The sequence below is a fragment of the Nymphaea colorata genome, chromosome 2 (genome assembly GCF_008831285.2).
Source record: "Nymphaea colorata isolate Beijing-Zhang1983 chromosome 2, ASM883128v2, whole genome shotgun sequence".
Taxonomy (NCBI): domain Eukaryota; kingdom Viridiplantae; phylum Streptophyta; class Magnoliopsida; order Nymphaeales; family Nymphaeaceae; genus Nymphaea; species Nymphaea colorata.
In genome coordinates, this window is record NC_045139.1 from 34,841,581 (window position 1) to 34,867,815 (window position 26,235).

General features: G+C 37.3%; 1 protein-coding gene across 3 annotated transcripts; it reads left to right on the top strand.

Moving 5' to 3' along the window:
- The first annotated feature begins 598 nt into the window (after positions 1 to 598).
- Positions 599 to 8,775, top strand: LOC116248332 (aspartokinase 2, chloroplastic-like). Of its 3 annotated transcripts, none has more exons than XM_050076098.1 (16): positions 599 to 827; positions 1,103 to 1,256; positions 1,353 to 1,420; positions 1,521 to 1,965; positions 2,762 to 2,844; positions 2,937 to 2,977; positions 3,286 to 3,440; positions 5,238 to 5,387; positions 5,517 to 5,612; positions 5,856 to 5,972; positions 6,872 to 6,991; positions 7,101 to 7,193; positions 7,380 to 7,496; positions 8,000 to 8,116; positions 8,326 to 8,388; positions 8,499 to 8,775. In XM_050076098.1, the coding sequence occupies exons 4-16, from the start codon at positions 1,552 to 1,554 to the stop codon at positions 8,631 to 8,633; spliced, it is 1,701 nt and encodes a 566-aa protein (XP_049932055.1). In that variant the 5' UTR covers positions 599 to 827; positions 1,103 to 1,256; positions 1,353 to 1,420; positions 1,521 to 1,551; the 3' UTR covers positions 8,634 to 8,775. The 3 variants fall into 3 exon arrangements, 2 of the variants coding, with proteins under 2 accessions (XP_049932055.1, XP_031476929.1); XM_031621069.2 differs by having other exon boundaries at positions 1,103 to 1,228; XR_004170997.2 differs by lacking the exons at positions 8,326 to 8,388; positions 8,499 to 8,775 and having other exon boundaries at positions 1,103 to 1,228; positions 7,380 to 7,591; positions 8,000 to 8,117.
- Positions 8,776 to 26,235: the final 17,460 nt, after the last annotated feature.

Genomic DNA, 26,235 nt, shown 5'->3' on the forward strand with positions numbered 1-26,235 from the left:
GTCGAGCCTTAATCGAGTAGAGCTCGAGCTCAACACGTAACTGTCAAGTCGAGCTTGAGTTGCTTCTATCGAGTTGTTTTCAATTTTGAAGTTTCATTAGTTGTGCCGAGCTCGAGCTGAGTGAACTCGGGCTCCACTCTACTCATGTTCACCCCTAGTTGTCTTTATGTCGACATACAATGAATACAAAGTTATAAAATCAACAAGAAAAAGAAGAAGACAGAGGGGGAAGATCATAAAAAGGAAAAAAAGAAACAAGAAAAAATGATGTTTTCCTTGTACGAGTTCCGTTAAATGATTATGCTTAAGTTTTGATTTCTTTTATTTAACGGCATGTTTAAAATACATTGAAATTTTAACGTACTTTTGTTATTTCATCAAAACTATAATGTGCTTTTGTAAAATTTTAACTTTTTTTTTTTTTTTGTTCTTTTGGGATCATGGACACCCTAAACATGAGTTGGAATAATCTAAGCAACTTGGATTTTAAGTTGAAACCCGAAGACAAGCCCGAGGACCGAAGGCGATCCCCGTGGCGGGGCCCACTCCGCCGAAGATGGTCGTTGGGAGGGTCAAGGATATTGATCGGGGAGAATTTCATTTTTGTTCTTCCCTTCATTCTTCATCTTCTTCTTCCGCTACTTACCTCTGACCATCTGAGCTGCGGCCAGGCCACCAGAATCCTCTTTTTTCTTGTGCTTCGTTGGGGCGGAGCGGTTCTCAGATTCAGGACTGCATTCTCAAGGGATTTGTACTCCAGAGAAGCTCCGAAGGGAGTTTCCTGCTGGAGCTTTGGAGATGACAAGAGAAGAAGAGAACGACGACTGGTGAGATTTTCTTGTTCATTAATTTGAACTGCTAGGAGCGTTTCTTTTCTGGCTTATTTCGTAGAATTCTGGTGTGAAATTAGTTGCATTCTGGGTCCCCTGTTTCCGAGTAATTTCCTGGGTCTTGAAGTGGGACTGTGTGTCGCCTTATTTTTTGAAAGATTTTCTGGTTATTGAGCGCTTTGCAGGTGAGATTGTGCTTTTCGTTGCTACACTTGTGTTGTTTTTCTCGAGCTTTTTGCGAGGTCTGCTTCTGAAGTGGTGGAAATTTGCAGAATTGCAGGCAAGAGGCGGAATCGAGTGATGAATGACGCAAGCACGCAAGCGGGAGATTTTTCCTCTTTTGTTTTGTGATAGTGTGCTTTATGCTTAGAGCTGTGAAACCTTTCTTCAGATTTCCGGTCGATCTGCTAGCTCCTGTTTCTCTAGGCATTTCATTCTTCGACACGACTGATCAGTGATAATTTAGTAGACCTTTTCCCCCCTTGAAGTTCTCCACTCATCAATTCTCGTTGTTTTCAGCAGCTTAGAGCATTTGATTCTTTTCTCTGGAGGGCTGGTATTCGAGTTAATGCCTTCATCTATTTAATCAAGTAATCATCTTTTGGAGCTTTTTATTTGAAGGAAGTTGTTCTCTATAGTTTCACTCAATTAACCATGGATTAGCTTATTTGTGTATTTTATTTACTCAAGGTGCACATCTGATCTCTACTGCCCCCATCTAATGGCGGTCTCCTTCCAAACGAGTGGCCTCCTTAGTCCTGCGGTTCCAGGAACAAGCTCAGAAAAGTTTTCATCTGTATCTTCAATTTCTCGCTGGAACACCTTTGCAATCCCTATTTCCTCCATAAAAACGTTAATTGGTAGGAGGACGGCGAAGGAAGGCTGTACACGAAGAGATTTCAGTATCTTTTGCGAACAGCAGTCTGTTGTTAGATTAGCAAAAATTCTAGACGGAGAGCATGAACAGGCAGGTGGAAATACACGGCGATTAACCTGTGTGATGAAATTTGGTGGCTCATCCGTTGCCACTGCAGCTAGAATGAGGGAAGTTGCAGACCTGATCCTTAGTTTTCCTGAGGAGAGCCCTGTGGTTGTCTTATCGGCTATGGGGAAGACAACTAATAAGCTTCTAGAAGTAAGTTATTAGCATTTAGCATTGTCCTCGAATGTCTTTTGTCCCGTTGTCCGTCTTCTAATTCTGCTTTTCCTTGAAGCTGTATATAATGGACGACATCTGTAGGTCTTGTGGATTATCTCCATCTATTGTCCCTCTTAAGTGTGACAGTAATGAGGACAGATTTCCTTCTATGGGAAGCTCTGCTTTGTAGAAGTTTGAATTTTTTCCCTTTATCTGGACTGTGTTGTTACCATTTGTCATATATATACTGTAGTTACCAAAACAGCTGTTTATCCTCTGGAAACATTTGTTGTCATTAATTTGTTTTACTAGGCTTTTCTTGTTGTTGAAATATCCAGTGCACGGCTCTCTCTCCATTATTCTCTCTCATGCTTTCTTAAAAATGTTAAACAGATTCTCGAGCAAGAAGGTGAGATCTTGTGCAAACCATCTAAGTGTGTATTCACTCATATGGAAATGTATCCGGAACAAAATTTGGTTTTCCATAGCGAAAGTTTTTTTAACGTGCTTGAGAAAGAAAATCTGTCATGCAGGTGGGTTTTTTTTCTTCCTTTCTTGGTTGACCCAGGTTTTATCATATGAACTCTGTGACGTGGGATACCTTTTGCAGTACTCTTTTGTCAATCATTCATCTGAACATATAACCTTTGGCTTTTTATTTGTCCAGCAAGCCATCTGGAGAAATGGTTTTATGTTATCCACAGCTCATGTATTTACTGTTCCTGCTATATTATGGTATAATGTGTTCTATGGTCATTGATTATGGAACTCTTTTTTCTTTTGCTTTCCTTAGGCTGGGGAAATGGCTGTTAGCTGTGGTATTACTAATGTGTCCACAATTGAACAGTTGCATTTTGTAAGAGAATTGCATCTAAAGTAAGAAATGTTTTTCTCTTTATGCTGTCTTGTAATGTTGAGAAACTATGGGATGAATGTTTATGGTTTGTTTGCCACTTGTATCTTTTCAGGACTCTTGATGAGCTAGGATTGCCCAGATCAGTGATCTCTGGTAAGGACTGCCTTCAATGTTTGACATGATGTTAGTCAAGGAAACCAGCTTCTGTGTTTGAGGGTTTAATGTTGAATCTCCTAATTTTTATTCTTTCTTCACATTTTCCAAGTCTCATGTCCAACGCATGTCCATGTGAGAACCAGAAATGTTTTCCTAAGTTTAGTAATTAGTTATTCAATGCAGCGCATGTTCTGGACATAATTAATTGTGTTATTTTTCTCTTTTTCTTCCTTAAAAGTATCCTTCGTAGTAAAATAATTGGTTTTCAGGTTGAGTTACTTTATGAGTTGCCACTGATCATACAGAATTGCTTGAGGAATTTGAACAACTTCTGACTGGAATTGCCCTGATGAAAGAATTGACACCTCGTACAAGAGACTATCTTGTTTCTTTTGGAGAGCGTATGTCTACACGGATTTTTGCTGGATACATGAACAAAATTGGTGCTAAAGCCCGCCAAGTATGTTATTGTGCAGCTTTATGTTAATCTGTCTACATAGTCTCATGCAAGGCTGTGCAATGTTAATGAATATTAGTTGTCTTCTCCTTGCTCGGCCTGTTTCATGTATTCTTTGTGAATGCATTGTGGTTATACTACTTTAGTTGAGAGATTCATCTGCTTGACTTTATGTTCTTCAAGTATGCCATAACAGACAGAAAAAGGTGCATTTTGGGCCTGTGTGCATGCTCTGTTTCACTTTCTGATATTTTGGTCTCACGTTATCAACTCTAGCTGTCAAAGAGGAAGTTACAGTCTATGGGTGGAAAATAACATACTGAAGTTGAGGCTTTCTGAAGAGCTCATCAGTTGCTTTTTATATATATATGTCTTGGCGTAGTTGGTGTATAATTTATGTTTAGCAGCTTTATTGTAGTAAGCATACAATAAAGGAGGATAAGCGTGATAAGGTATACAATACCCCAATGCGGTAGCTAAGTCACATGGGTATGAGGACGGTTCTGTTACGGGTACGGACATGGCATACTTTAGAAAATGTGGGGACAAGGGTACAATAGGATATATATATATATGCAAAATAGCACAAAAAAATCAAAATAAAAGCAAAATTTACATAAACAAACGATTTTGAATAAAAACATTACATGTTAATGAACAGTAGCTCTAAAAACAGAATGAAAATTAAGTTGGAAAAAATTAAATCACATAAAATTAAGTAGTTTGGATCGGTTTCGATCTAAAAGGTACCCAAGTGTGTTCAAGTACCCACTTTGGGTATGAGTACGGCGACACGGGTACGTGGACCTTATTGAAGTACTCATATGACTTAGTGGGGTAGATATATGATTTGACTTCTTCTCATGAAACGATTGAGTCAGTCTTCAGAAAAGATTAACTCATGAATCTTGATAATGACATACATGGCGGATGTCAGTTCCATCTTGCCTACAAACACATGCATTATGTTCCAATAAAGATTTTGTTGAAGATTATGTGGTAGCACCATTAAGTGGCCATTTGCTCTTACAATTTCAGTAATTAGAAAAGCCGTAGTGGCAAACAATATCTTGGCATTTCAAAGATATCAAAACAATGAGATTCTCATTGGAAAGTAGGTTGATTCAATTCACACATTCTTGATGATGTTGTCTAAAAGGTTACCATGTAGACTTATGTAGCTTGATTAACAGTGCCTTTCTCAGAATGAATACGAGGATTTGGATATCACTTATGCTCAAATGCAAGTGAATTTTCCATGAATCTGGCCTTAGGTTGGGATATTTAATCAAAATACTCATATAGCTTTGCCAAATGTTTGTTTATCCCATATTAACTGATGCTAATTGCTGGATATCTTCAATATTTATGGTATGTGACGTGTAAAGACTTCCTCTTGGTGTTGTTTGTATCATTGATTCTTGTATTTGCGATGCTTATTCATATAGACTTTATTAACCATTAGAATTGCTAAAGCCTATGAAGGACTTTTTTTCTCTTACTGGGGCTTCAAAAGTTATTTCTCTGAATGGATGAAAACTGATGGGGGTAGATGTGAGTTGCCCTATAAAATTAAGGCACATTAGAGCATAATTAGTTGCTAAGACTTATATTTTTCAAGGTTATGTTTGGTTATCTTTGTAAAATAATCTGGAGAACTTTGAAGGTTATGTTTCCTGCATTTCTTGTGCAGTAATGGTCAATTGCAAATATAGTTTATTTGGTTTGAAGTTTGTTCTGTGTACTATGGTGTTAGAATTTTTGGTCTGGCTGTTTAATGAAATGCATAATTTTTTGCAGTATGATGCTTTTGATATTGGTTTTATAACCACAGACGAATTCACAAATGCTGAAATCCTTGAAGCAACTTATCCTGCTGTTGCAAAGCGGTTGCATGGGGATTGGATTACTGATCCTGCAATTCCTATAGTCACAGGATTTCTTGGCAAGGTTTTCCTCACCAAGCTTGTATTCAATGTCTATATTTGAGCTCTTGGGCAACTTGATATTTATTCGTTAAAACAATATCTGATATGTTTTTTGGCATTTTTTGTCCTTATTGCAATTTATTTTTCACAGGGTTGGAAATCTGCTGCCATTACAACTCTTGGTAGAGGTGGCAGTGACTTGACAGCCACCACAATTGGTAAAGCCTTGGGCTTAAGGGAGATTCAGGTTTGACTTTAAACTTATACTGGCAATGGAAGTTGCATTTCTATCTTGTTCTTTCTGGCGTGAGATAAGCTATTAATTTTTTCTTTTTAAAATGTGTGAAAAATCTCTAACTGATTTCAGTTGAGAGCATCTGTGATTTCTGTTGTGATATCTGAAGATATTAGTATTCGTTCACACTTCACCATAAACTTATTACACAAATTTACACAACTTTAGCTTGTAATAGAAGTTGTTCTATCACAGGTATGGAAAGATGTTGATGGAGTGCTGACATGTGACCCCAATATATATCCAGTCGCTGAACCTGTACCATTTCTGACATTTGAGGAGGCAGCTGAGCTTGCATATTTTGGTGCACAGGTATTCTTCATTTTCTATTTTACATCAGACCTTAGTTAGCAAACTTCTATATAGTAACTAATGCTTGTCTCTTTGTTTATGGTGCATATTGTGTGCTATCCTACCTCTCTTTTGGCCCGTTTCCCTTTTTTTTCCTCCTTTTTTTTGCTTAAGCAACTCATAAAATCTCTACTTGACTGTAGTTGCAAATATCATTCTTTGCAACTCAGAAAATTTTTCTTCTGGATTTTCAAAAATTTCCTGGGGGAAACCTCAGGCATTAAAAAAATTGAAGAGAAATAGAAATAATTATGAAATTATATGTCTTCTACTGATCTTCTTTCAAAAATATTGACAAACATGCAAAATAGATTTTAACATTTTAAAAGTATATTAGTGTGGAGTACTTAAATGTATAAAACAGAGTTCTTTGAAAAGAAGAAAATATCATGACATTTATTTTGGCGATATTTTGAAATTATCATTATATTTCCTAAAAAAAGTTCTTATTTTTTGGCAATGGAAACTGTATACTATATATTATGGAGATTATTTCTATCAGTAACTTTGCATGCAAACAGCAATATCATATTACAAATATACTATTTTTATTGGGATTTTAAATATGAGAATGCAAATGTATGAAACAATATCATTCAATTATGTGTACATTTAGCTAATTTAGTTAGTTGTATCTCCTCGAGACATGCTTCATATCAATTTTTGCAGCACTTTGCCTCTTTCAGCAACCGTACTAGTCACATCAGCATCTTTTCTGAAGCTATATCAACACTTTTTTCAGTTGAAAGAAAACTTAAAAGCCTGTTGTATAATTTCCAGTAACTCACTTCTTTGTCCATTTCTGGCACTTCTGTAACTGACATGTTTGGTTGATGGTTATTTTTCATTTATTTTTGTAGGTTTTACACCCACAGTCTATGCGACCTGCTAGAGAGGGCGATATCCCTGTGAGGGTGAAAAACTCATACAACCCTAAAGCGCCAGGAACACTCATTACCAAGGCAAGGGATATGAGCAAGGTTGTAAAAGCTTCCTATTCTACTAGTATTTAGTGCCTTGATTCTGATTTTTTTTCGCTTATTTCAATGTATTTCTCCTTAAATGCTTTAATCTGTTTGCACTTTGCAGGCTGTGTTGACTAGTATAGTTTTGAAAAGAAATGTAACTATGTTGGACATTGTAAGTACTCGGATGCTTGGTCAATACGGGTTTCTTGCAAAGGTATAACTAAAAAGCATTCACAGTTTGATTTTTATGCAGTCTGCATCTCAATTTGATTCATCATGATTAATTCCAGAGTACATGTGACTGGACCTACTTGGCCAACAATAGTCGGTCATCTTAGCTGCTAGCTACTTGGACTCCACGGGACCAAGTACCTGATGTGATATTATTATACTCATATAGGTTTTCTCCATCTTTGAAGATCTGGGCATCTCAGTTGATGTTGTTGCTACTAGTGAAGTTAGCATTTCTTTGACATTGGATCCTTCAAAGCTGTGGAGCAGAGAACTGATACAGCAGGCAAGCATCGGTCCTCAAGTCTCCATGACTGCAAATGTGTAGTTTGCATCATAGACATGTGGCCTGGGCATAGAACCTTTCATAGGAGACAATTGGTACTAATATTTCTATTCTTATAAAGAGTTATTTCTCATGGCTTCACTGCTTCAGATTTTTTGTTTTCTAGCAACATTCTCCTGTTCAAATACATTTGTTATTTAAAAAGTATGATTTTGTTGGACGACAATTTCTTGGTGTCTTTGTTGTCTCCTTAATTTCAGCTCAAATATCATCAATATGTAGACTACATTGACTAAGATACATTTTCTGATACTTTCTTCTTGGATGCATAAGCAGTGGCTTCCCTGTGATTTTTCAGTGCCTTAAAAATCTTTGTTACTTGGAGTATTGAGGGACTTGTGGTGCTGGCATGGATTTAACATGTCTATGATTAGCTTGGAATTAGGTCTAAGGTTTGAATTTTCTTTTGGTCGGGTTGTTAATATGTCTTCTGCTGTATGTAGGAGCTCGACAATGTTGTAGAACAACTAGAGAAAATTGCAGTCGTGCAACTTCTACAACATAGATCCATAATATCGCTTATTGGCAATGTGCAAAGATCCTCCTTAGTTCTAGAAAAGGCAAGTTTCACGGTTCCAGCGTGTTTTCCAATGTTTTTGAGAGTCTAGCTATATATCTAATCTCCTATGAATTTTGTGTATTGGTTGGAACATTGGTTTTTCTGATCAAAGTTGATCGTTTCCGTGTCAGTGTTCCATAATAATTCATAATTGTCCTTGTCTAGTTATTTAGTTCTCCTCTATTTGACTCATCGCCTTGGATGTTCCAGGTATTTTGTGTTCTCCGCACTAATGGCGTAAATGTCCAGATGATCTCTCAAGGAGCATCCAAGGTCTTTCCCTCTCTCTCTCGCACACGCACGAACACACACACACACACACACAAACGCACGCACACAGTTATTTCCAAATTCCAACACCCTCAATTTCCTTTGGCTTGCAGGTCAATATCTCGTTGATAGTAAATGACAGTGAGGCAGAACAGTGTGTCAAAGCTCTGCACAGCACCTTTTTCGAAACACCAGAGCTTGCTGAACTTGAAACAACCAATGGCTCTGGAGATGGACATATGGAATAAAAAAGTTCCGGTCATAAACTTATGGCCACATTCTCTATTCTTTCGCATATCCATGTGGCTAGCCTGATCATATATGTTGCAACTCTTTTGTGGCAGAGGCGTCATCCCTTTGCTGCATTTCAGAAGATGGCGTTTATCTTAAGCGTTGGTGCATTTTTGGGTCCCAGGGGACCGGAATCGGAATTGAATCTAGAGCCCGTTTGTGAGAGCGAGTGTATGAGCGGAACCACTTCTCACCACATCCTTTAAAGTTTGAAATCCCACAAGCTTATCAGCCACTTCTGCCTTTAATGCCATCAGATGATCCTCTGCCTTCAAGCATATTACTAGTGGATCTCTTCACTTCTCTCCTTGAGGATGTAAAGACTAAGAAGTGGTCTCAATCAATCAAAGTTGGCATGCATCTGTAGAGCTTGCCATCGCCCCCCAGCATTGGTCCTTTTCAACCATGCTTCCAGCAAAAGAGAAGCGCCACTGACTGCTAAAATTGAAAGCCGTGAAAAAGAACCCGTATATCCACTTGGTCTACATGTAAAGCTGATTTCAGCAAGTCGTGGAGGCCACCATCTTTCCACGTACACCTCTCTCACTCCCTCCCCTTTTCTCTCTCCATCTCACGATCCACATATATTTAATGATTGTGATTTCTGTTCCGAGGGGTGAGTGTACTTGGGCAGGCTGGTGAAAGGCGGGCATAGTGTACCTGGTTAAGTTGGTGAATAGAAGTCTGGTCAATGATCATGATCTTTGCTTGAAGGGGCATAGTATATGTGGTCAGTTTGGTAAAGGTCTGGTCAATGATCATGATATTTACCTTTATGGTCAATGATCACGATTTTGTCATGAAGGGCTTTGGGCTTTGTGTACTTGATCAGGGGTTTGTGAAAGTTTGGTTGTCAGTTTTATTTTTATGAGTGTTATATTTTTGGACTGTAAATGATAAATGCATGATACACTAATTGACCACGAATTAAGGTGTGAAATTGAGAAGTAAATGGAATGGAGTCGGCAAACATGCTTGCCAATAGCTTATGACATCACATAAACAACTACGGTGTATTGTAAGCCTAAGTTTTATGAGTCAGCATGCCTTTGAGAAGATCGTAATTTTTTTAGTTATATATATATATAAGGCCATTTGACGGTAAGAACGATATATCACTGTTACATGTATGTCTATTAACACAACGTTACTGTTGCTAAATGCGTCCATCTGGTTCCTTCAACTGAAACGTTAGCTTATGTCCAGATTACGAATAGGAGGCGTGTAAGTCCAACTTTTTGTTGCTTGAAAAACTCCTTGTTGTCAAGCGGACCTCTCGCTGCTCTGCAAGGGCATTTTTCAGCTTAACAATCAACAATGTTCTCCATCCTTCCAAAGTCAGATTATTCTCTTATTTTCCTTCTCTCTCTAGACTTCACAGATATTTCATTCTGAGTAATCGTCATTTAAGCTGTTAAGGGATCCTGCATGTAGAAAGTGATTACACTTTTGGTTGGATAGAACATGGGGAAAGTGGTAGCCTGTGAGGGTAGATAAGTTCATTTGGTTTTGCAACTTGTGAACAGGAAACACCAAGCACTTCTTTCTTGGCCCTATCAGCGGTATATTTTTGAACTGACTAAGATGGAAGACCTGATCTCTATATGCTCTCGTTAATAAAAAAAAAATGGAGCTATAATCGCGAAAAGCAGATCTTTGACGGTACAATGCTGAGTAAGGGATGCGTGCGCCTCACTGCCGTGCCTCAAGTCTTTTTTTCTCAAAAACACCTTGAGTCGTGTTTTTTTTGCTTGAAGCGTACGCTTCTTATAACATTGACGCTGACCCCTTTCCATCTTGGTTTATCCTTTACATGCAGAAAAGGCATATGAGTGCCAAAAAATATCAATGAAACATAACAATTGAAAGGTGTTCTCATGTGAATTTGGATTGTTAAAATCAATCCAACATAATAACATTCTTGTGCATGTCTGATCATGCGTTTGATAATATTGTTATAGCAAGTTCTACCAAGATATCAAGGCACCATTCATCTTGTCCGTTCAGGATTCTTCAATTCTGCTGCACATCTACCATGGCAAAAGGAGAATCAAGTCACCCACAAACAAATCAGCCCTCTCATCTACTACAACTTAAAGTTATACAAGAGCAAAACCCGACCTCAAAGATCACCTTCTTGCTCAGTGGTGACATTTATCTTAGTCCAAAGTGGCCACCATGTTACTAAGCAGTAAGTACCAATAACAAGGAAAGAAATATCAGCTAATAGACTGACAAATCGACAAGGCTGACACTACCTACGATGAATGGCAACCCATAGACTATTTGATGATGCCTTGGATCCTCAACTCCGTGGAGCCAAACAACACGAAAAGGTTCTATTCTTGAAAACAACAAAGAATTTTTGAGGTGTCTTAATTGAAGTCTAGGTCTTCCCGTCTGTTCCATTCAACTAGTTCCTTCCTCGGTGTTTGCGTCGTGTTTAGGTAAACAGAACATGCCCGTTCTGTTCCAACTCCAGCCTCCAGGTACGTGGGTCAAATGAGCTCCAAGGGATGTGGAATGAAGCGAATATAGGCTACTTACCAGGAAGACCAAGGAGAATGTGTTCATGAATTATAAGTTTTTCTAAACTTATAGTTGGAGTAAGTCTTGAGTTTGATGCAATTAGATAACAAGTACCAATCACAAGCTTGATGTTGGACACTATTTATCCTCTCATTCAATGCGAGGCCCCGACTGCTAAAGCCCCTGACTTAAGTAGAGGCACTGGCCTCGACCTATCAGTAAAAACTAGTGATGAAGTGATAAGTGCATGACTGTAATACTATACTTTGAAAAGTTTAGTTCCATATTGAATATTGTGAGATAACTTCAAAGGTTTACAAGTAAGATTGTTATCATGACTGTAACACTATACTTTGAAAAGTTTAGTTCCATATTGAATATTGTGAGATAACTTCAAAGGTTTACAAGTAAGATTGTAATGTAACTAATTATCCTGACTCCTAGCATTTTTCAGGCTAAAACAGAAACTACTAAAAGCCCAGTATGAGAGTGGGTCAGGTTGTTACAATGACTAGGTTGTTACAATGGCTTCTCTTACTTCCCAATAGTTATTGAGAACAACAACAACCATTTGACTTCCTTTTCTTTGCATGAAACTTATAACCGCCTGAATATGAGAAAAAACCTTCCAAACAGACCTTGATTAAATTTGAAACTTATGTTTCGTAGAAACAGAGAAACGACCATGTTTCCATTTATGAGACTTCCAGCCATGCATAAAAGACTCCCACTTGTTGGGCTTATAACCTCGTGTAATCGCAATAGTTGTCTTTGCTAAAAGGCTAGTCTTGCAATCATATAGATAAGCATGAGACCCTACCACAGTCAGGGCCATCTGCAAATAATACATGCAATGTTTTTTTCTCTTTCAGTGATAAGGAAAGCACTAATGAACCCAATAAGTGCATGTCTGCCATTATTCTGGATATTCCACTGTATAGAAGTACCGTTACGTTATTTTATATTACTCCACTGCCCATGAAAAGTGATCCTTCTCTATAACTTTTAACATTAAACCTTCGAGTAAGCTGATGTACTTAGCAGTCCATGGAGGAAGCTAGGGCTGCACAACGAGACAAGCCAACTCGGGCTCGACTCGAACTCACCCGAACCAACTTGGCTCATGCTCGACTCGTTTATAAACAAGCTGAGTTCGAGCTTACAAAGATTCTCGAAATGATAAATTAGGAACTCAACTTGTTTATGCTCGACTTGACCCGCAAACTAGTACTATATATAATACCGCCAAAACCGGTTACCGGTTTTAACTTTCAAGGTAAAAATAAATTTTTACAAGTTACACGAGTTAAACACTTACGCGAGTTAAACAAGTTACATGATTTAATGCTTATACGAGTTAAATGTCAAAAACTTAATGCCTAAACGAGTTAAATGGGTTAATGAGTCAAGTTCAAACTAGATTTTGTGTAGTCGAGTCAAACTCGATCTTGCTATAAGGAGCTCGAGTCGATTTCGAGCCAAACACGAGTTTTTGAGCTGAGTCGAGCTCGAGTTGGCCAAGCTCAAGCTCGACTCGGCTTGTGTGCAGCCCTAGAGGAAGTCTTTCCAGGTGAGCAAGATGCTTATGACCTACCACCTGGAAAAGATCCCAAGGGCAAACCCCAAACCTTATCTGATTATGAGAAATTTGGGTCTGAAAGTGTGCTTATCTTATTTGAAAGGTAACCTAGGTGGCAGTTAGTGAGGGACGAAGCCATCCCTCTCCTCCCTTACTCACTGTCCTCAAGGTATGTTGTTTCGGGACTTGGGTGGCCCTACATTACACTCTTTAACTTAAGTATCACACATGTCACCATTTGTAGTCCAGAAGAATAACATTCTCACTATAATCGAACTGAAGATGCATCTTGAGCATGACACTCAAGCCGACTAACTATGCTACACCCCTCGGAACCAAAGGTAACCTAAGTAAAAGTATATGTTTTGTTTTTGTTAAAGAGTGTGTGTGTGTGCGCGCACCAGGGCAGTCTATTTGAATAGAATTCTCTAGCCAATTTTTCAGTTTGCAAATTTTTTTACATAATCTTTTTCTATAAAATTCTCCATGATAATTGCATCGAAAAAAATATCGACCGACAACAAAAGTTCTCCAAAAGATGTGGAATCTCATATGACTAGTCGAACGCTTACTTTGGCATTTTAGATAATAGGGATGCAAAGATATTACTGGTACAAAAAAAATGTGCACATAAAATATGAGATTGTCGCAATAGTTTGGAGCATGTTTAGTGTTTAGTACTTAGCAAGTAGCTCATTAGAAGCCCACATTTTCGGGCCCCAAATAAAAGTGTTTGTTCAATGCTCAAAATGACTAAAATGCCCTAAGTTAGAAAAGAAAAAGCCTTTATAATGCAAAAATGAAAGGAGAAAAAAGTTCTTCTAAGAGACTCAATTGCCCCTCATTCAAGACTTTATGAAGTTGAACATAATAAAAACTTGGTTTTGAGTCCAAAAAACGCTATTTTACGGCACATGTGGATGGTATCATAATTGGATTTTACCAAGACAAAACCTAAGGGAGAAAGCAAAAACTAGTTTTCTCTTAAAACTTGAGGAGAGGAGGTAAACATTTTTATATTTTTTTTTATAAAAAAAATGAGTTGATAGTTTTTCAAAAACGCAATTTTGATTCCATACAAAGTTTCAAACAAAACCTCAATTTGGCTTTGGAGGAAAAGACCCCCAAAGTTGGCGGTGAACATAAGAATATGCATGTACAGTTTGTGTGTGTGTGTGTAAAGGGAGAGAGACCACAATTAAGTCAAGAATAAAAACCAGATCCTTTAACTTTTTGCAAAAAAATTATTTTAAATAAAATATAAACATTTTAATATATTTACAACAACTATTATGATATAAAACATGTGTTGAATCAAGTCGTTTTTATCAAAAAACTTGATTATTCTATTACCAAAAATGTTCCATGCATTTTTACAAATAATCAACTTCGTATTTTGCATCAACCTATCCTTAAGATCAAATTGGTAAGGTTAGGTTTCAAAAAAGATACACACTTTAAATATCATATTTAATGGATCTAGTTTATATATATATATACATATAAGCAAATGAAAACTAATATTAGATAGCAAAAACATTATTTTTCCTTTATTTTTCTTTTAACCATCCGTTATCCATTTATGTTGGATAGGACGGTGCATATAAGATGGCAAAATAACTCTAAAAAACAATAGTCACCTTTAATATATTCAAAGTCTAAAGCTTCTCAAGTATCGCAAAAATTTTGATAGAAAAGATGAGTCGCATATCCGGTCTTCGAGTCAGTAAAAAGTGAAAAAGGGGTGCGAAGAAAGATCACTGACGCCAGCCGGGGACTTTAAAAGGAAAAAGCAAGAAAAAGATAAAACAAACAAAAGGAGGGAAGACGGGGAGGGGGGGCTCTCCGGCGACATGCTTTTGGTCTGTGGGTCCCGCCTCTGCCCCACCGCCGGGAGGCAGAGGTGGGTCCCCGCCACGTACAAAAGGAACGGACGGTGTCTCGCGTCGAGGGCGCATTGGCGGGCCCCACGCCAGCAAGGGCCTCTGCTTTCGGGTCCGGATCCTTTTATCGACCCGTGCTTGTGTTTGGATTGGAGCTTCATGAAGAAAATAGGCCTATCAGTCGGATTCGATATATGAAACACTTTTTGGATCGGACAATCCTGCAAAAAATATTTGAATCTCTCGAAAATCCAAATCTGATTGCATAGAAAAGTCTGTTTCATTGCTAGGTTAGATGTTATTCTTTCCAATTTATTCAATCTAAACTTTGAATCCAAGTCTGAACCTGGTCCACCTCGACTAGACTTGGCAACCATACCCTGGAGTGGAGCCCCAATTTATATATATTTTTTCATGTTTAAATCAATTTAAAAGTTTTTACATTTAAAAAAAATGAAAATAACAATAGATATAGGCCGATATGATTTGTAGGTGAGCCTGATACCAACATTTGCAACATTGCTAGATCCAAGTCGGAGCAGTGTAGCCAGAGGTCAATTTTAAGATCCAATCTCTATCAAATTAAGGATTATAACCAGATCCAAGTTAAGAGTGGTCCGATACATGCAACTCTACATATATTTTATTCATAATGTTCGAACTTCCATAATGTTTGATCGAAATACTTTGTTAGTGTTTCATGAATTTATCAGAAATATCATCGATTCAAAGGTGCCAAAATTCAGGACAGCCTATAAAAGTCGATCCTCTGTTTGGTTAGGGTAAGATGGAAATGTACACTGAAGAGGTCGAAACCACTTCCTCCTACCTTTAGTGTCTAACTAAAGCTGTCTCAAGATCTGAATGAACTTATAATTCTCATTTCAACTCAAGAGTATGTCTGCCAGCATTTGCAATTAAGAGGAGTAGAACTAATCCTGGGCACCGGGCCGGCCCGGGTTGACCCGATAACGAGTTTTAAAATTTTTTATTAATTTATATATATTTATAATATTTTATTATGATTAATTATATTTATATAATTTTTTATTTAAAAATATATTTTTAAATTTAATCAGTCAGGCTCGGGTTTTCTGAGTCGGTGCTAGCCCGAGCTCGGATTTTGGATGTCGGGCCGGCCCGATCCGATGCCCAAGCTTAAGTAGCACCACAAAATCGAACTTTCACCGGCTCGACTATACTTCTCAAAGCAAATTACATAGAAAAGAAGTGGTTAAACCAAATAACTTAGTTTGAAATTAGGAATTTCAGAAATATGCAGGAGGAGAACGATAAACAAAAAGCACGTCCATATCTTTTCATTGTTATTGTAAATTCCAAATCCCGGATCTATTATTTTTAGACTGGTCGGCTTTGCTTTGTTGGACCAAAAGTGGATGACAATTTGTCATGGTCAAATTATCTGACCTCACCTCCGATCAATTTTTTCCCCTTTTCAACAGAACAAGTAAAGTATGGAAAAGAATGGCATAGTTTTTCCGCGTTTGCTAAAAGCGTCGAGACATGAGTGGGACCCGAGATGTTTTCCCTTCCTTCAAAATATTTATGGCAACCAGACGAGATCTGAAGCCAGCTTTTGGATTCTGGAAGATTATTTCTCAAATCCAGGGGAAAATAACTCTGATTTTTTCGGACGAATCCTCTTGAGCCTGATTTCTAGAGATACATGGTATAACTATAAACAGCAAGGAGAATAGTTCTCTGCGATCTTTTTTGCTGCATTTGATTGAGATACGGTGACCACATTAAATCAGACAAAAACTATCGGCGCTAACTGTCATTCCAATAATGTAACTGTTTGGTGGGGCACCCTGCGAGAATTATGAATCTGGGTGGCTTTTACCTCAGACAAGTACACCCCGGACATAAAGTCGGATCCTCATGGGTCTGGCTTGCTTCCGCCGCTCTCTGGCATCGCAAATGAAGAAAACTTGGGTAAACTGAAATGAACGCATCCATTCACCGCTTCACTTACGTTTGATAGGTCGGGACAAATTTTTCATATCCCACTATTAGGACAAGAGAGGGAAACGAAAGGTTTTTGATTGCCTTAGAACTAGAGGTTGGTCCCGGATTTGAGGGAAAGTCAACCTCTTATGCAAGCACGGTACAAGATGTCTCTGTCCTTGTCTCGTGGAACACAGATCAAATGAGCTTGCAGAGCAAGAGTAGGGATGTCAATAAATCCGATTTAGGTCATGTATCTTATCAAACCATGTTAAAAATATTAGATGTGAACAAAAAAAATTGATATCCAATTAAAAAATCAGATCGGATCTAGATTTCAGAAATGACATCCGGTTGGATTCAAATTTGAATCAAATACAGTTTCGCATAAACGACGTGTATCCAAATTTCATAATGTGGTTTGGATTCTATTTAAAAGCCGGAAATCAGATATCAATTAGGTTAGAATTTATGAATTTGGATTCGGATTCAGATATGGCATAGATTTTTCTTCATTCGCTAGCATAAAAAAAGCAGATATAAGATTCTACTTGGAAATAATGTGCATAAAGGTGAACCTATTAGCCATAAGATTAGGTGTTACTTCACTGTCAAAAGCTAAGATTATACTTTGCTTATTCAACATGACCTCTTAATGGATCATTAATTTATGTCTTAAGCACGAACAAAGTAATCAAGTCAAAATCAACAATTGAGAATTACGAGATAGATGATCTTGATGAGATTGATCTTCAAATCTTTAGTGGGCCCACCACTCAGTAGCCTGTTGCCACCTAAGCAAAACTCCGTATTTCTTCTAGAAAATCTCTATGTCATTATCAAGATTTTTGTCTACTAGCGAAATATTTGCAAAAAAAAAAAATTAAAGATTAGATCTGGGCGTTGCCTATTGAAAAATTAAGAGATCAACTGCTGTGAGATTTGGATCTAAAACTGATATTTGATTAGTGAAATCTTACAATCTTAAGTGCAGTTGTGATAGGAAAGACAAAGAAGACATGTGATTTTGACTCCATGAAATGCGGCCTAGATTAACAAGATGTACAACACATTGAGGCTTACCGTGCTCTTTTTTGCATAGTTTTCTCTTCCTTGGACACTTTTTGTACTTGATGACAGTTTGTCACCCAACTTTGTTAATACATTTCCATCTCTCTCTCTCTCTCTTCTCTTCTCTTCTCTCCATCTCTAAAATTATGTGCGTGCACGTGCATGTGTGTGTGTGCCACACTCATGACTAACAATTCTATAAGCACAACTCAAGCAAGAGGCGGGTGAGATTGATTTGCGACCTATATGTGTGTGTGAGATCAACTTGCAACTTGTGTTTGTGTGTGTGTGTGTGTGTGTGCGCACATGTGCATGCACATGCCTGATTGATTGATGATGCTATAGACTAGCCAGTGTGTGTATGTGTGTGTGCATGTGCATGAACAGAGCTGATTGATGATGCTACATAGTAACGAGAGAGAGTTTGTGTATGTGTGTACCTGCACATGCACATGCACATGCATGATTGGTGATGCTACAGACTAACCACCGGTAGGTGATAATTGCAGGTTCTGATTCGTAATATAATGTGGCCATCTATAATTTCTGTCATGTTAAGAAGTTTATATTGCATTGCTTTTAAGCAGGATTCATTTACATTGGTGTTCCACGCAATTCTTCTGGTCTTGAATGGAAAGAACGATCGATCACAAGATCCAAACATTAACCTGGCTCATAACTTTTGATAATGACATATTTAATGTCAACTTCTAATAGCTATTGCTTTGGACACGTTAGCGAGGGTTGGTGTACCAATAATAATATATAATGAACGAAAGGTTGTCTTTTTAACAAAATGGGATAAAGAAAATATATATATATATCAACCATGTGAAATCGTAGACCATGCAATTCCATAGCTAGTCAAAGGGAATGAAGAATTTATGAAATAAAACAAAATTAATTAGCAATAAACAAATAAACGAGCAAATGAGATATTTTATTTTAAGGAACAAGCTTAGTTTTGGCATAATTGATGACGGACGACGAGAAGCAATAAACTTGTTCTATGGACTTATGTGCTTCTTTTTTGTCTAATTTTTTTCCCGATTTTTCTAACAGATCTTTTTATATTAATTAATTAATTTAGCCAACACAATGACCCAACTGCTACATGCGTATATTTGGATCAATGTTAACGTATTGGCTATTGTGCTTTAGATGTACAACCCTATTTGTATGAATTAACTAGTGAATATGAATATAAAGTACATGGTCAGTTCAACTCTTATGGGTGTTATTTTTTTGGATTGCAAACAGTGTTTGACAGATAGGTGTACTATATCCCATCCAGGTCTTGAAGCAACTGAACCCTGAAGTAATAGCGGAACCAGAAATTTTGGTTGGTGAGACACTAATTTAATTAGGGGCACTATTATATATGAATAATCAAATAATTGATAACATGGATATGAAAATAAATATATTTTCTCGGGCTAATGTGAGCAACTTGTCTCTACCATTTCTCCGAAGGCCAAAAGGGAAGGGAGAGAGTTTCGACCCTTCTTCGGGTGGCTTTCGCCTACCCAAATGATAAATGCTCGAGTAGGTGTTTCTAGACTTACCCGGAGCATTGGAGTCTTCACCTCCTTTTATTTGAAGCTCATAAATCTAAATTTCGAGCGGTGCAAATGAAGCCAAGAACCTCAACACATTTCGCCACAAAACTTACATAAAATTAATTCATGTTTATAAAACCGGACAAAATTTTGTTCTTTGCCCATCAAATTCATAAACAATTAATTCGTACATTAATGTCGTTTGCAAAATTGGACATTTCACAGCAACTGAACATTTCACACGACGTTTTACAAAGGACCGGAAGATAAAATTATGCACATAAACAATATCCTTCGTTCATACTCGTATAGTATATGCGTCTAGCTTGTTGACTACCACTAGAAAATGAAAAATCAGCACATGGAATTCCATCATGATAAAGAAAAACGTACTTGTATTATATGTCGTTTTGTTGGCAGGCATATAATAAATGTGTCACTTTCTTGACCATGCAGTGAGAGACAAGTGAAAAATTGGTTGGTTGGCACATAGAACTTTAGCGCCAAGTTTCCTTCTTGCTTTGTTGGAAATAATTCAAGCTTTCTCATTAGGGCAGCCATAAAGTTTGCCAATTATGAAAAAGCACAAAGGGGCGGTCACAAATTTGGGCACGTTAGCAATTTATAGTAGTTTGAAGTTTCTTCTCTCTCATAAACATAAATATAAATATATATATATATATATAATAAAGAGGGAAGGCATTATATTGTGGGCCATATTGCAAAGAAATTGTCTCATTTGAGGTTCTTAAAGAGTGTTATCTTTTTGGGGTTTGAAGCAGACCAGTTCTTCCATTAGTCAGTTTCTTTTTTGAAAGAAAAGTTGGGGTTTCATGAGTCTTGACCTTCTAATATTAGTGCCGATGGCTACCAGCTGCTCAGCACTTGAGACTTCTGCTTTAATGGCGAAGACTAAAGGTCCTAGCTAGATCGTGCTCGTGAGGGATGTTGTAGGCCTGATTGGGTAAAAACTGTACTGTGGATGGACCGCGAGTGCCGGAGCCGAAGTACCATTCTGGAAGAGCTAGAATTTTTAACCTTAGTGCCAAGATACACGGACGGAGGCGAGATTTCCGATCCTCTTTCACATTATTTCGATGTGGACTTTTGAATCTCCCGTAAAAATAAAAAGCCCGAAGAGAAAAACCAAAGTTTGTTCACTTCACACGGATCGACTGACTTAGTCGTGCATTGATTAAAGTTGGGCCCGTGCTAGAAATTTTCAACTATACTTTCAAAATTTTAACAGGGGTCAAAATGTAATTTTTTTTTTATATTGTTATATGGGTTAAAAGTAAACTTTATAAAATTTACATGTAAATTTTGAAATTTTAAAATTATGCCCCTGGATTGGAGGATTTTAGACTCATTGCTATATCTTCACTTCCAAGTTACATGAATTTCCTGCCTGGATGTAAGATATGCTTGAGTTCTAGATTTTTATATAATTTGATTATTTTATGAGATGGGTTTGTCCAAATCAAATACTAGGAGCTAAAGCAGGTGCGGGCAATGTCTGGGCAATTGCCAAATGCCATTTTGGAGGTTTTGTTTCGAAAATGGTGTTTAAGGCGTGTTTGGTGGCCGGAATAAACTAAGGAGTGTTTGAATGACACCTCAAAACTCATTTTTAGAGGTAAAAAATGATTTTACTTCCACAAGGCGGTGTCGTGAGCGTTAGGAGAAAACCATTTGTCAAATAGAACATAAAATTGCCAAATTGTCGAAAATCTGGTTCCCAGAAAAAGTCATTGGTGTCATCCAAACAGAACATAAAATTCTTGGCTCCGCCACTGTACTATGACCTAATATGCAACTTTTTCTATCTTTTTACTTTTTTTGTCGCACCCCCATAGTTGTCTACGTGTTTGAGTGGAAGCCTTAGTTCGAGACATAATATCTTAGACCATCTTCATCAGCATCTAAGCACACCCTTTAGTTAGGATAGTGGGGAAAGATTGTCAGTTGGCAGTCTCAATTTGGTTCTCACTGGCAGCTATTTATACAAAGCCAAGACTAAGTGTGCTTCCTCAATTGAGAACGATTTCTAGAAGCCTGCGGATGAATTTTCCATTTTCACTATAAAATAATACTGAAGACAACTGCAACAACAACAATAGTAATATAATCCAAAAAAAGATGGACCAAACAGATCCCTAGTTTTTCGACTCAGTTTGTTCCAAATCTTTTTGTTGATCCACTTGCAATGCTATCCCTATGTGGTTTGATTTGGAAGGCATTTGATAGCTTCGGATTTTAGATCTGAGATTGGATCTGCTGAGGTATAGAGTTTTAAACCAAGTGGGTTTGTGCTAATCCAGTGTTGTTTTCTCTCTTCACTTGTACACTCTTAGTTAACACCATTTTTACTTTTATTTTAAGAGGGCGTTTGATATACCTAGGATAATGGAATTTTTGAATCAAAATTTACATTTTTTAAGAAATTAGGATTACAAAACAAACAAGGTATTTTGTTTTTGGAATTAGGAAAAGAAAACCTAGAATTTTGATTCAATTCCAATTTGAGTATGAATTATTATTATGGAATTGTTATTCTTGAATCAAAATTCCAAACCATCAAACGCCCCCTAAGATAATTTATCACAAGCAGTTATTTGGTCCTTATATTAAAGTCTTACGCATTACGTAAGAGTCATTTGACAGCAGAGACACTGTGTGAGTGTCCCGTGAATCTTCCCAAAGATTAAAGTCAATTCATCAAACACTAGAACAATTGTTCCGTAAAACTGCTTCAATTTTTAGGACAAATTCACACAACAATTACAAATCCTTTCTGCTGCCAAACAACATCTTAAGGATTGTATAATAGCAGGAATACTTTGCGAGTGTTTTTTATATTTACTCTAAAGATTAAGTCAATTCTTAAAAGATTAGTTGTATTATAACACACTCATAAAGTATCCCTACGAATGACTCCTTATTATTAATAAATAAATGTACTATAGACCATAACTTCCTCATTTTACGGTAATTGAGGACAATTAATTCCATTATCAATATTGCCAACCATGATACAACTGCTTGTTGAAAAGAAACTTAAACATGGACCATGTGCACGGTAATTGCAAAATTTTTTTGCTAGGAATAAGATGTTTCTTGTTTGACCTTTTAAATATTGCAAAAAATATCGACCTTTTTAAGCACTCAATTTTTAAAGATTTAGATACCAGTCCAAAGTTCCGAAACAGATTGAGAGAAAAAAAAAAGCTCAAAGTTTAGTTTCAAAAACGCATTGCCAAATATTTAGTTTAATTACTTTAGCAGACTTGAAATTCCTAAAATATGCATCGAGCCAACGAGCCAATATGAAATTATGCATGTGCCTAATCTTTAATACCAGCTTTAAAACACATGGATCTCTCCCCTAAGTTGATATGCTCAGTCTTAACTGAAGGGAATTATTTGTTATGGCATTATTAAATGGTTTATGCGTTTTGGGTTGAAAATGACCAAAATGTTCATTCATGTTGGTTAAATGGAAGACTTTTCTCATGTAAAAGCAAAAGTGAAATATAAGTGTTTTGTTGTGACTGCTCGACTCACATTGGGCTCGAGTTTATGGTTTGACTGATCTCAATCCGTCCCTTAACAATTTTAGTTTTATCATAAAAAAGATTAAGAACACTACAACCAATCATTTTAATAACCTCTTTTATAAGTTTTTAAAAATATTTTCCAATATATTAAATTTTTGGAGTATTACAATCCTCCCTTGTAAGGCACACCCATTTGCAAGTGTGAGACCCCAAGTTTGAGTATTAAACGATGCTTTGATATAACTTTAACAATCTGACTTGGACTCGAACACTTTATTCTACTGATCTCAACCCACATCTTAACAGTTTCGGTTCAAAGAACTAAAAACTAAGACAACCAATCACTTTTGCAATCTTATTATTATAAACTTTTGAAGATTTCTTGTCATTTTTAATACAAAACTAAACTTTTAAGGTGTTACTTTTTTTTTTCCCTTTTAATGAAAAAGCAATAAATAACCTCGAAAGTGCTCTCCTTTCTAGCTTTTTATACCATCTAGATTTCACATGCATGTCATGTCATTAGGTCAAGTTTGCCCACCCTCCTTGAAATTTTTATAAAAAAATAAAAATTCCATTATATTTAAAAAAAATTAAGTTCGCCTTTACAAAAAAAATGAAAATTATCATTGGATCCTTATAAAAAAATATATTTTTATCATCTTAAAAAATCTTTCCAACTCAACCCCGGCCCCGAACCCACCGGCAGCCAGTGGCTTGAGACCAGCCACCTTTTTGTCCGCTTTCTCTTCCAAAACCATAGATATATACATATAATAAAAGCCCCAATCCCAATTAACAAAAACGTGTTGGCAGGGTCTCCGGAATAATTTGTGGTATTTGGTGGCAAATTAAAATAAAACCGTTCCAAAGTTTTCTCCTTTCTTTTGTTCTTTTTGTTTTTCACAATCAAATATTTTTATTATCATTACGTCATGCTCAGCGTAAAAGCGAATCTCGTGCTTTTCTAAGGTGCCACGTCTTATTTCTTTAAATTATGAAAATATTTTATGAACTTTTTAGTTGAAATATATTTTCTTCATTTTTTTACTAAAAATGATTTTTTTGGTAAAATATATCCACGTCGGCGGCGCTACCCTTTTATGGTCATCTTGTTGGCCAATTAGTGCATAAAAGAATTAGTTTAATAGAAAAAAATATTTTTTTATTTGTACAATTAATGCATGCTCGAACTTATGAGATAGAAAGAGAAAAAGGCGTCCCAAGCGACAAGGGAAGAAAAAAAAAAAAAGCATAAAAAGGAAAATGTGAGGGAGCACGGACGGGTGGTTAGGGACCTAAACAGGTGTTAGGCAACCGATCGGTAGGTGGGAGGTGGGACTGAAACTCAACTGGATCCAGACAAGATCCAAATACCCATAACAGGTCTGGATCCAGCGTTTCAGAATAGATATCCATTGGAATCCGTTTAAAAAAAAGTAAGATGCAGACAACAACTCACTGGGATTTAAATTCAAGAAATCAGATCAGATAAATCTCGAATTAGGTCTGGATTCAGATTTAATTTTAAATAAAATATATTGCATTCAATATCCATGCATTTCTAAGATCAAATTTGGTAGTGCATTTAAAAGTCAGGTTCAATTATAAATTTAACATGGTATATGCTTTTGTTCATTAATATTTGATCTGAATTCTGATCGAATATGGAAAAATAGATTTGTTTGGAATTCAATCTATTGACATCTCTAATTAGCATTTAGCATCAGTGGATGCAAGTAAAGTCCATTAAACAAAAGAAAGCTGTTGTTGATTATTTAAAAATAATTAAAAATATTGACATTGAGGTGGAGATATTTCAAAGAGATTGAAGCTGCTTCTTTTTTCTCTTGCTATCGGGGTTGAAAGCAGTTTTGGGATTTAGGAGAACCTATGGTTAATTCTAATCCTCTCAACTTTAGAATAGCATCCTCCACCTTTTGTAGTCTAACAGAGAATATTATATCCAACAAATAAACATCAATAAAAATCAAACTGAGTTTTCACTGAAATTATTACTGACTACAGTAGTCATCTGTTGCTTAATTTCTATGCACAGATACTGATTTTTGCTTTGCTTCTCCACATTGACTCTTGCATCGCTAAAATCTTCTGCAGTTCTGATCTGATCTGTGTTTCTTCTTTCCAAACATGCTGGAATCTCTTCCTCCATCCCTTTACGGATAGAGTTTGATCTGTCCAAAAGAAAATCTGCTCTTTTTCCAATGTACCCCAATCTCTGTCTGTTCCATGCATTGATTTTAAATCTAATAGCCTTCAATCTCTGAAGAATACGCACCATTGGACAGCCCGTAACTTCAACCTTCCATTCACTAGTGACAACCAACATTGATAGCTTCTTGATTCAATGACCAAAAACCACAGAATCTAAACCTGTTTCCTCGTGCACTGCTCCTGCTTAATATGAAAAAAGAAACAGCTTTATGGCATGATGAACAAGGCCCTATTATTAACCAGCCTGCAATATCCCACACCTTTCTTCCCACGCTTGACTGATAATTGCCCAATCCAATTTACATTGAATAAGGTGATCAGCTCTCCTTCTATTAGACCATGTGAAATTAACATTGGGATCCGCAATTTCATATAACATGCAAGCTTCTATAAAATCATTGAAGGTCGTACATGAAAGGGCATTGGGAGCTCTCTCCGTTTTGTTCGAACTCCCTCTTCACTGCGTTAAAATTCCCCTTGCTTAATCTCATACTCTAGTTGATCAAAGCATGTCCCTCTCAACCGTCTTTCACGAAGATCATCCTCCGAATCAACCCTAATCAAGAAACGTCACGTCTACAGAGAAATAAGGAATCAAAATGAATCGATAATCCACTCCAGGTTTACCATTTCCCCCAAAAAGACCAGCCAAGGCAGAACGGAAGCACCATCTGCTCACAAGCTTCTGGATGTATCGATGTCACTGGCCCTGCTTCGCCAGATTGAGTGCCCATCTGAACTTTCCGCTACCACCGGCCACGATCGCCGTTCCTCCTCCTCGAAATCCGGAGGACGAGGACCAGACCCCATTCTCCAGCGAAGGCCGCCTTCAGAAGGGCAGTCCCCTCCTTCCACAGATTCCGTTAATTACAATAAACCCCATTTTATTTGAGCCGCCTCTCTCCAAGTCTTTAGCTTTTTAGTACGGTGGGAGCCGGCAGTCGGGTTGACGGGAGTAACGGCGTAAAAAGGGAAGGCAACCCGTGAGGGCCAATGGGGAGCGAGGACGTCAGACGGCGTCATGCTGACACTCGAGACCGCCGTCATGCCGGTTAACCGGCGGGCAGGACAAGGGCGGGGGGTGACCGGAGACGTCCGGTCTGCGCTCCCGGGGTTAGGACAATTTGACCCTGGTTGAAATGATTGCGCGCGGCCAATTTGACCCGAGGGTTAAGGGG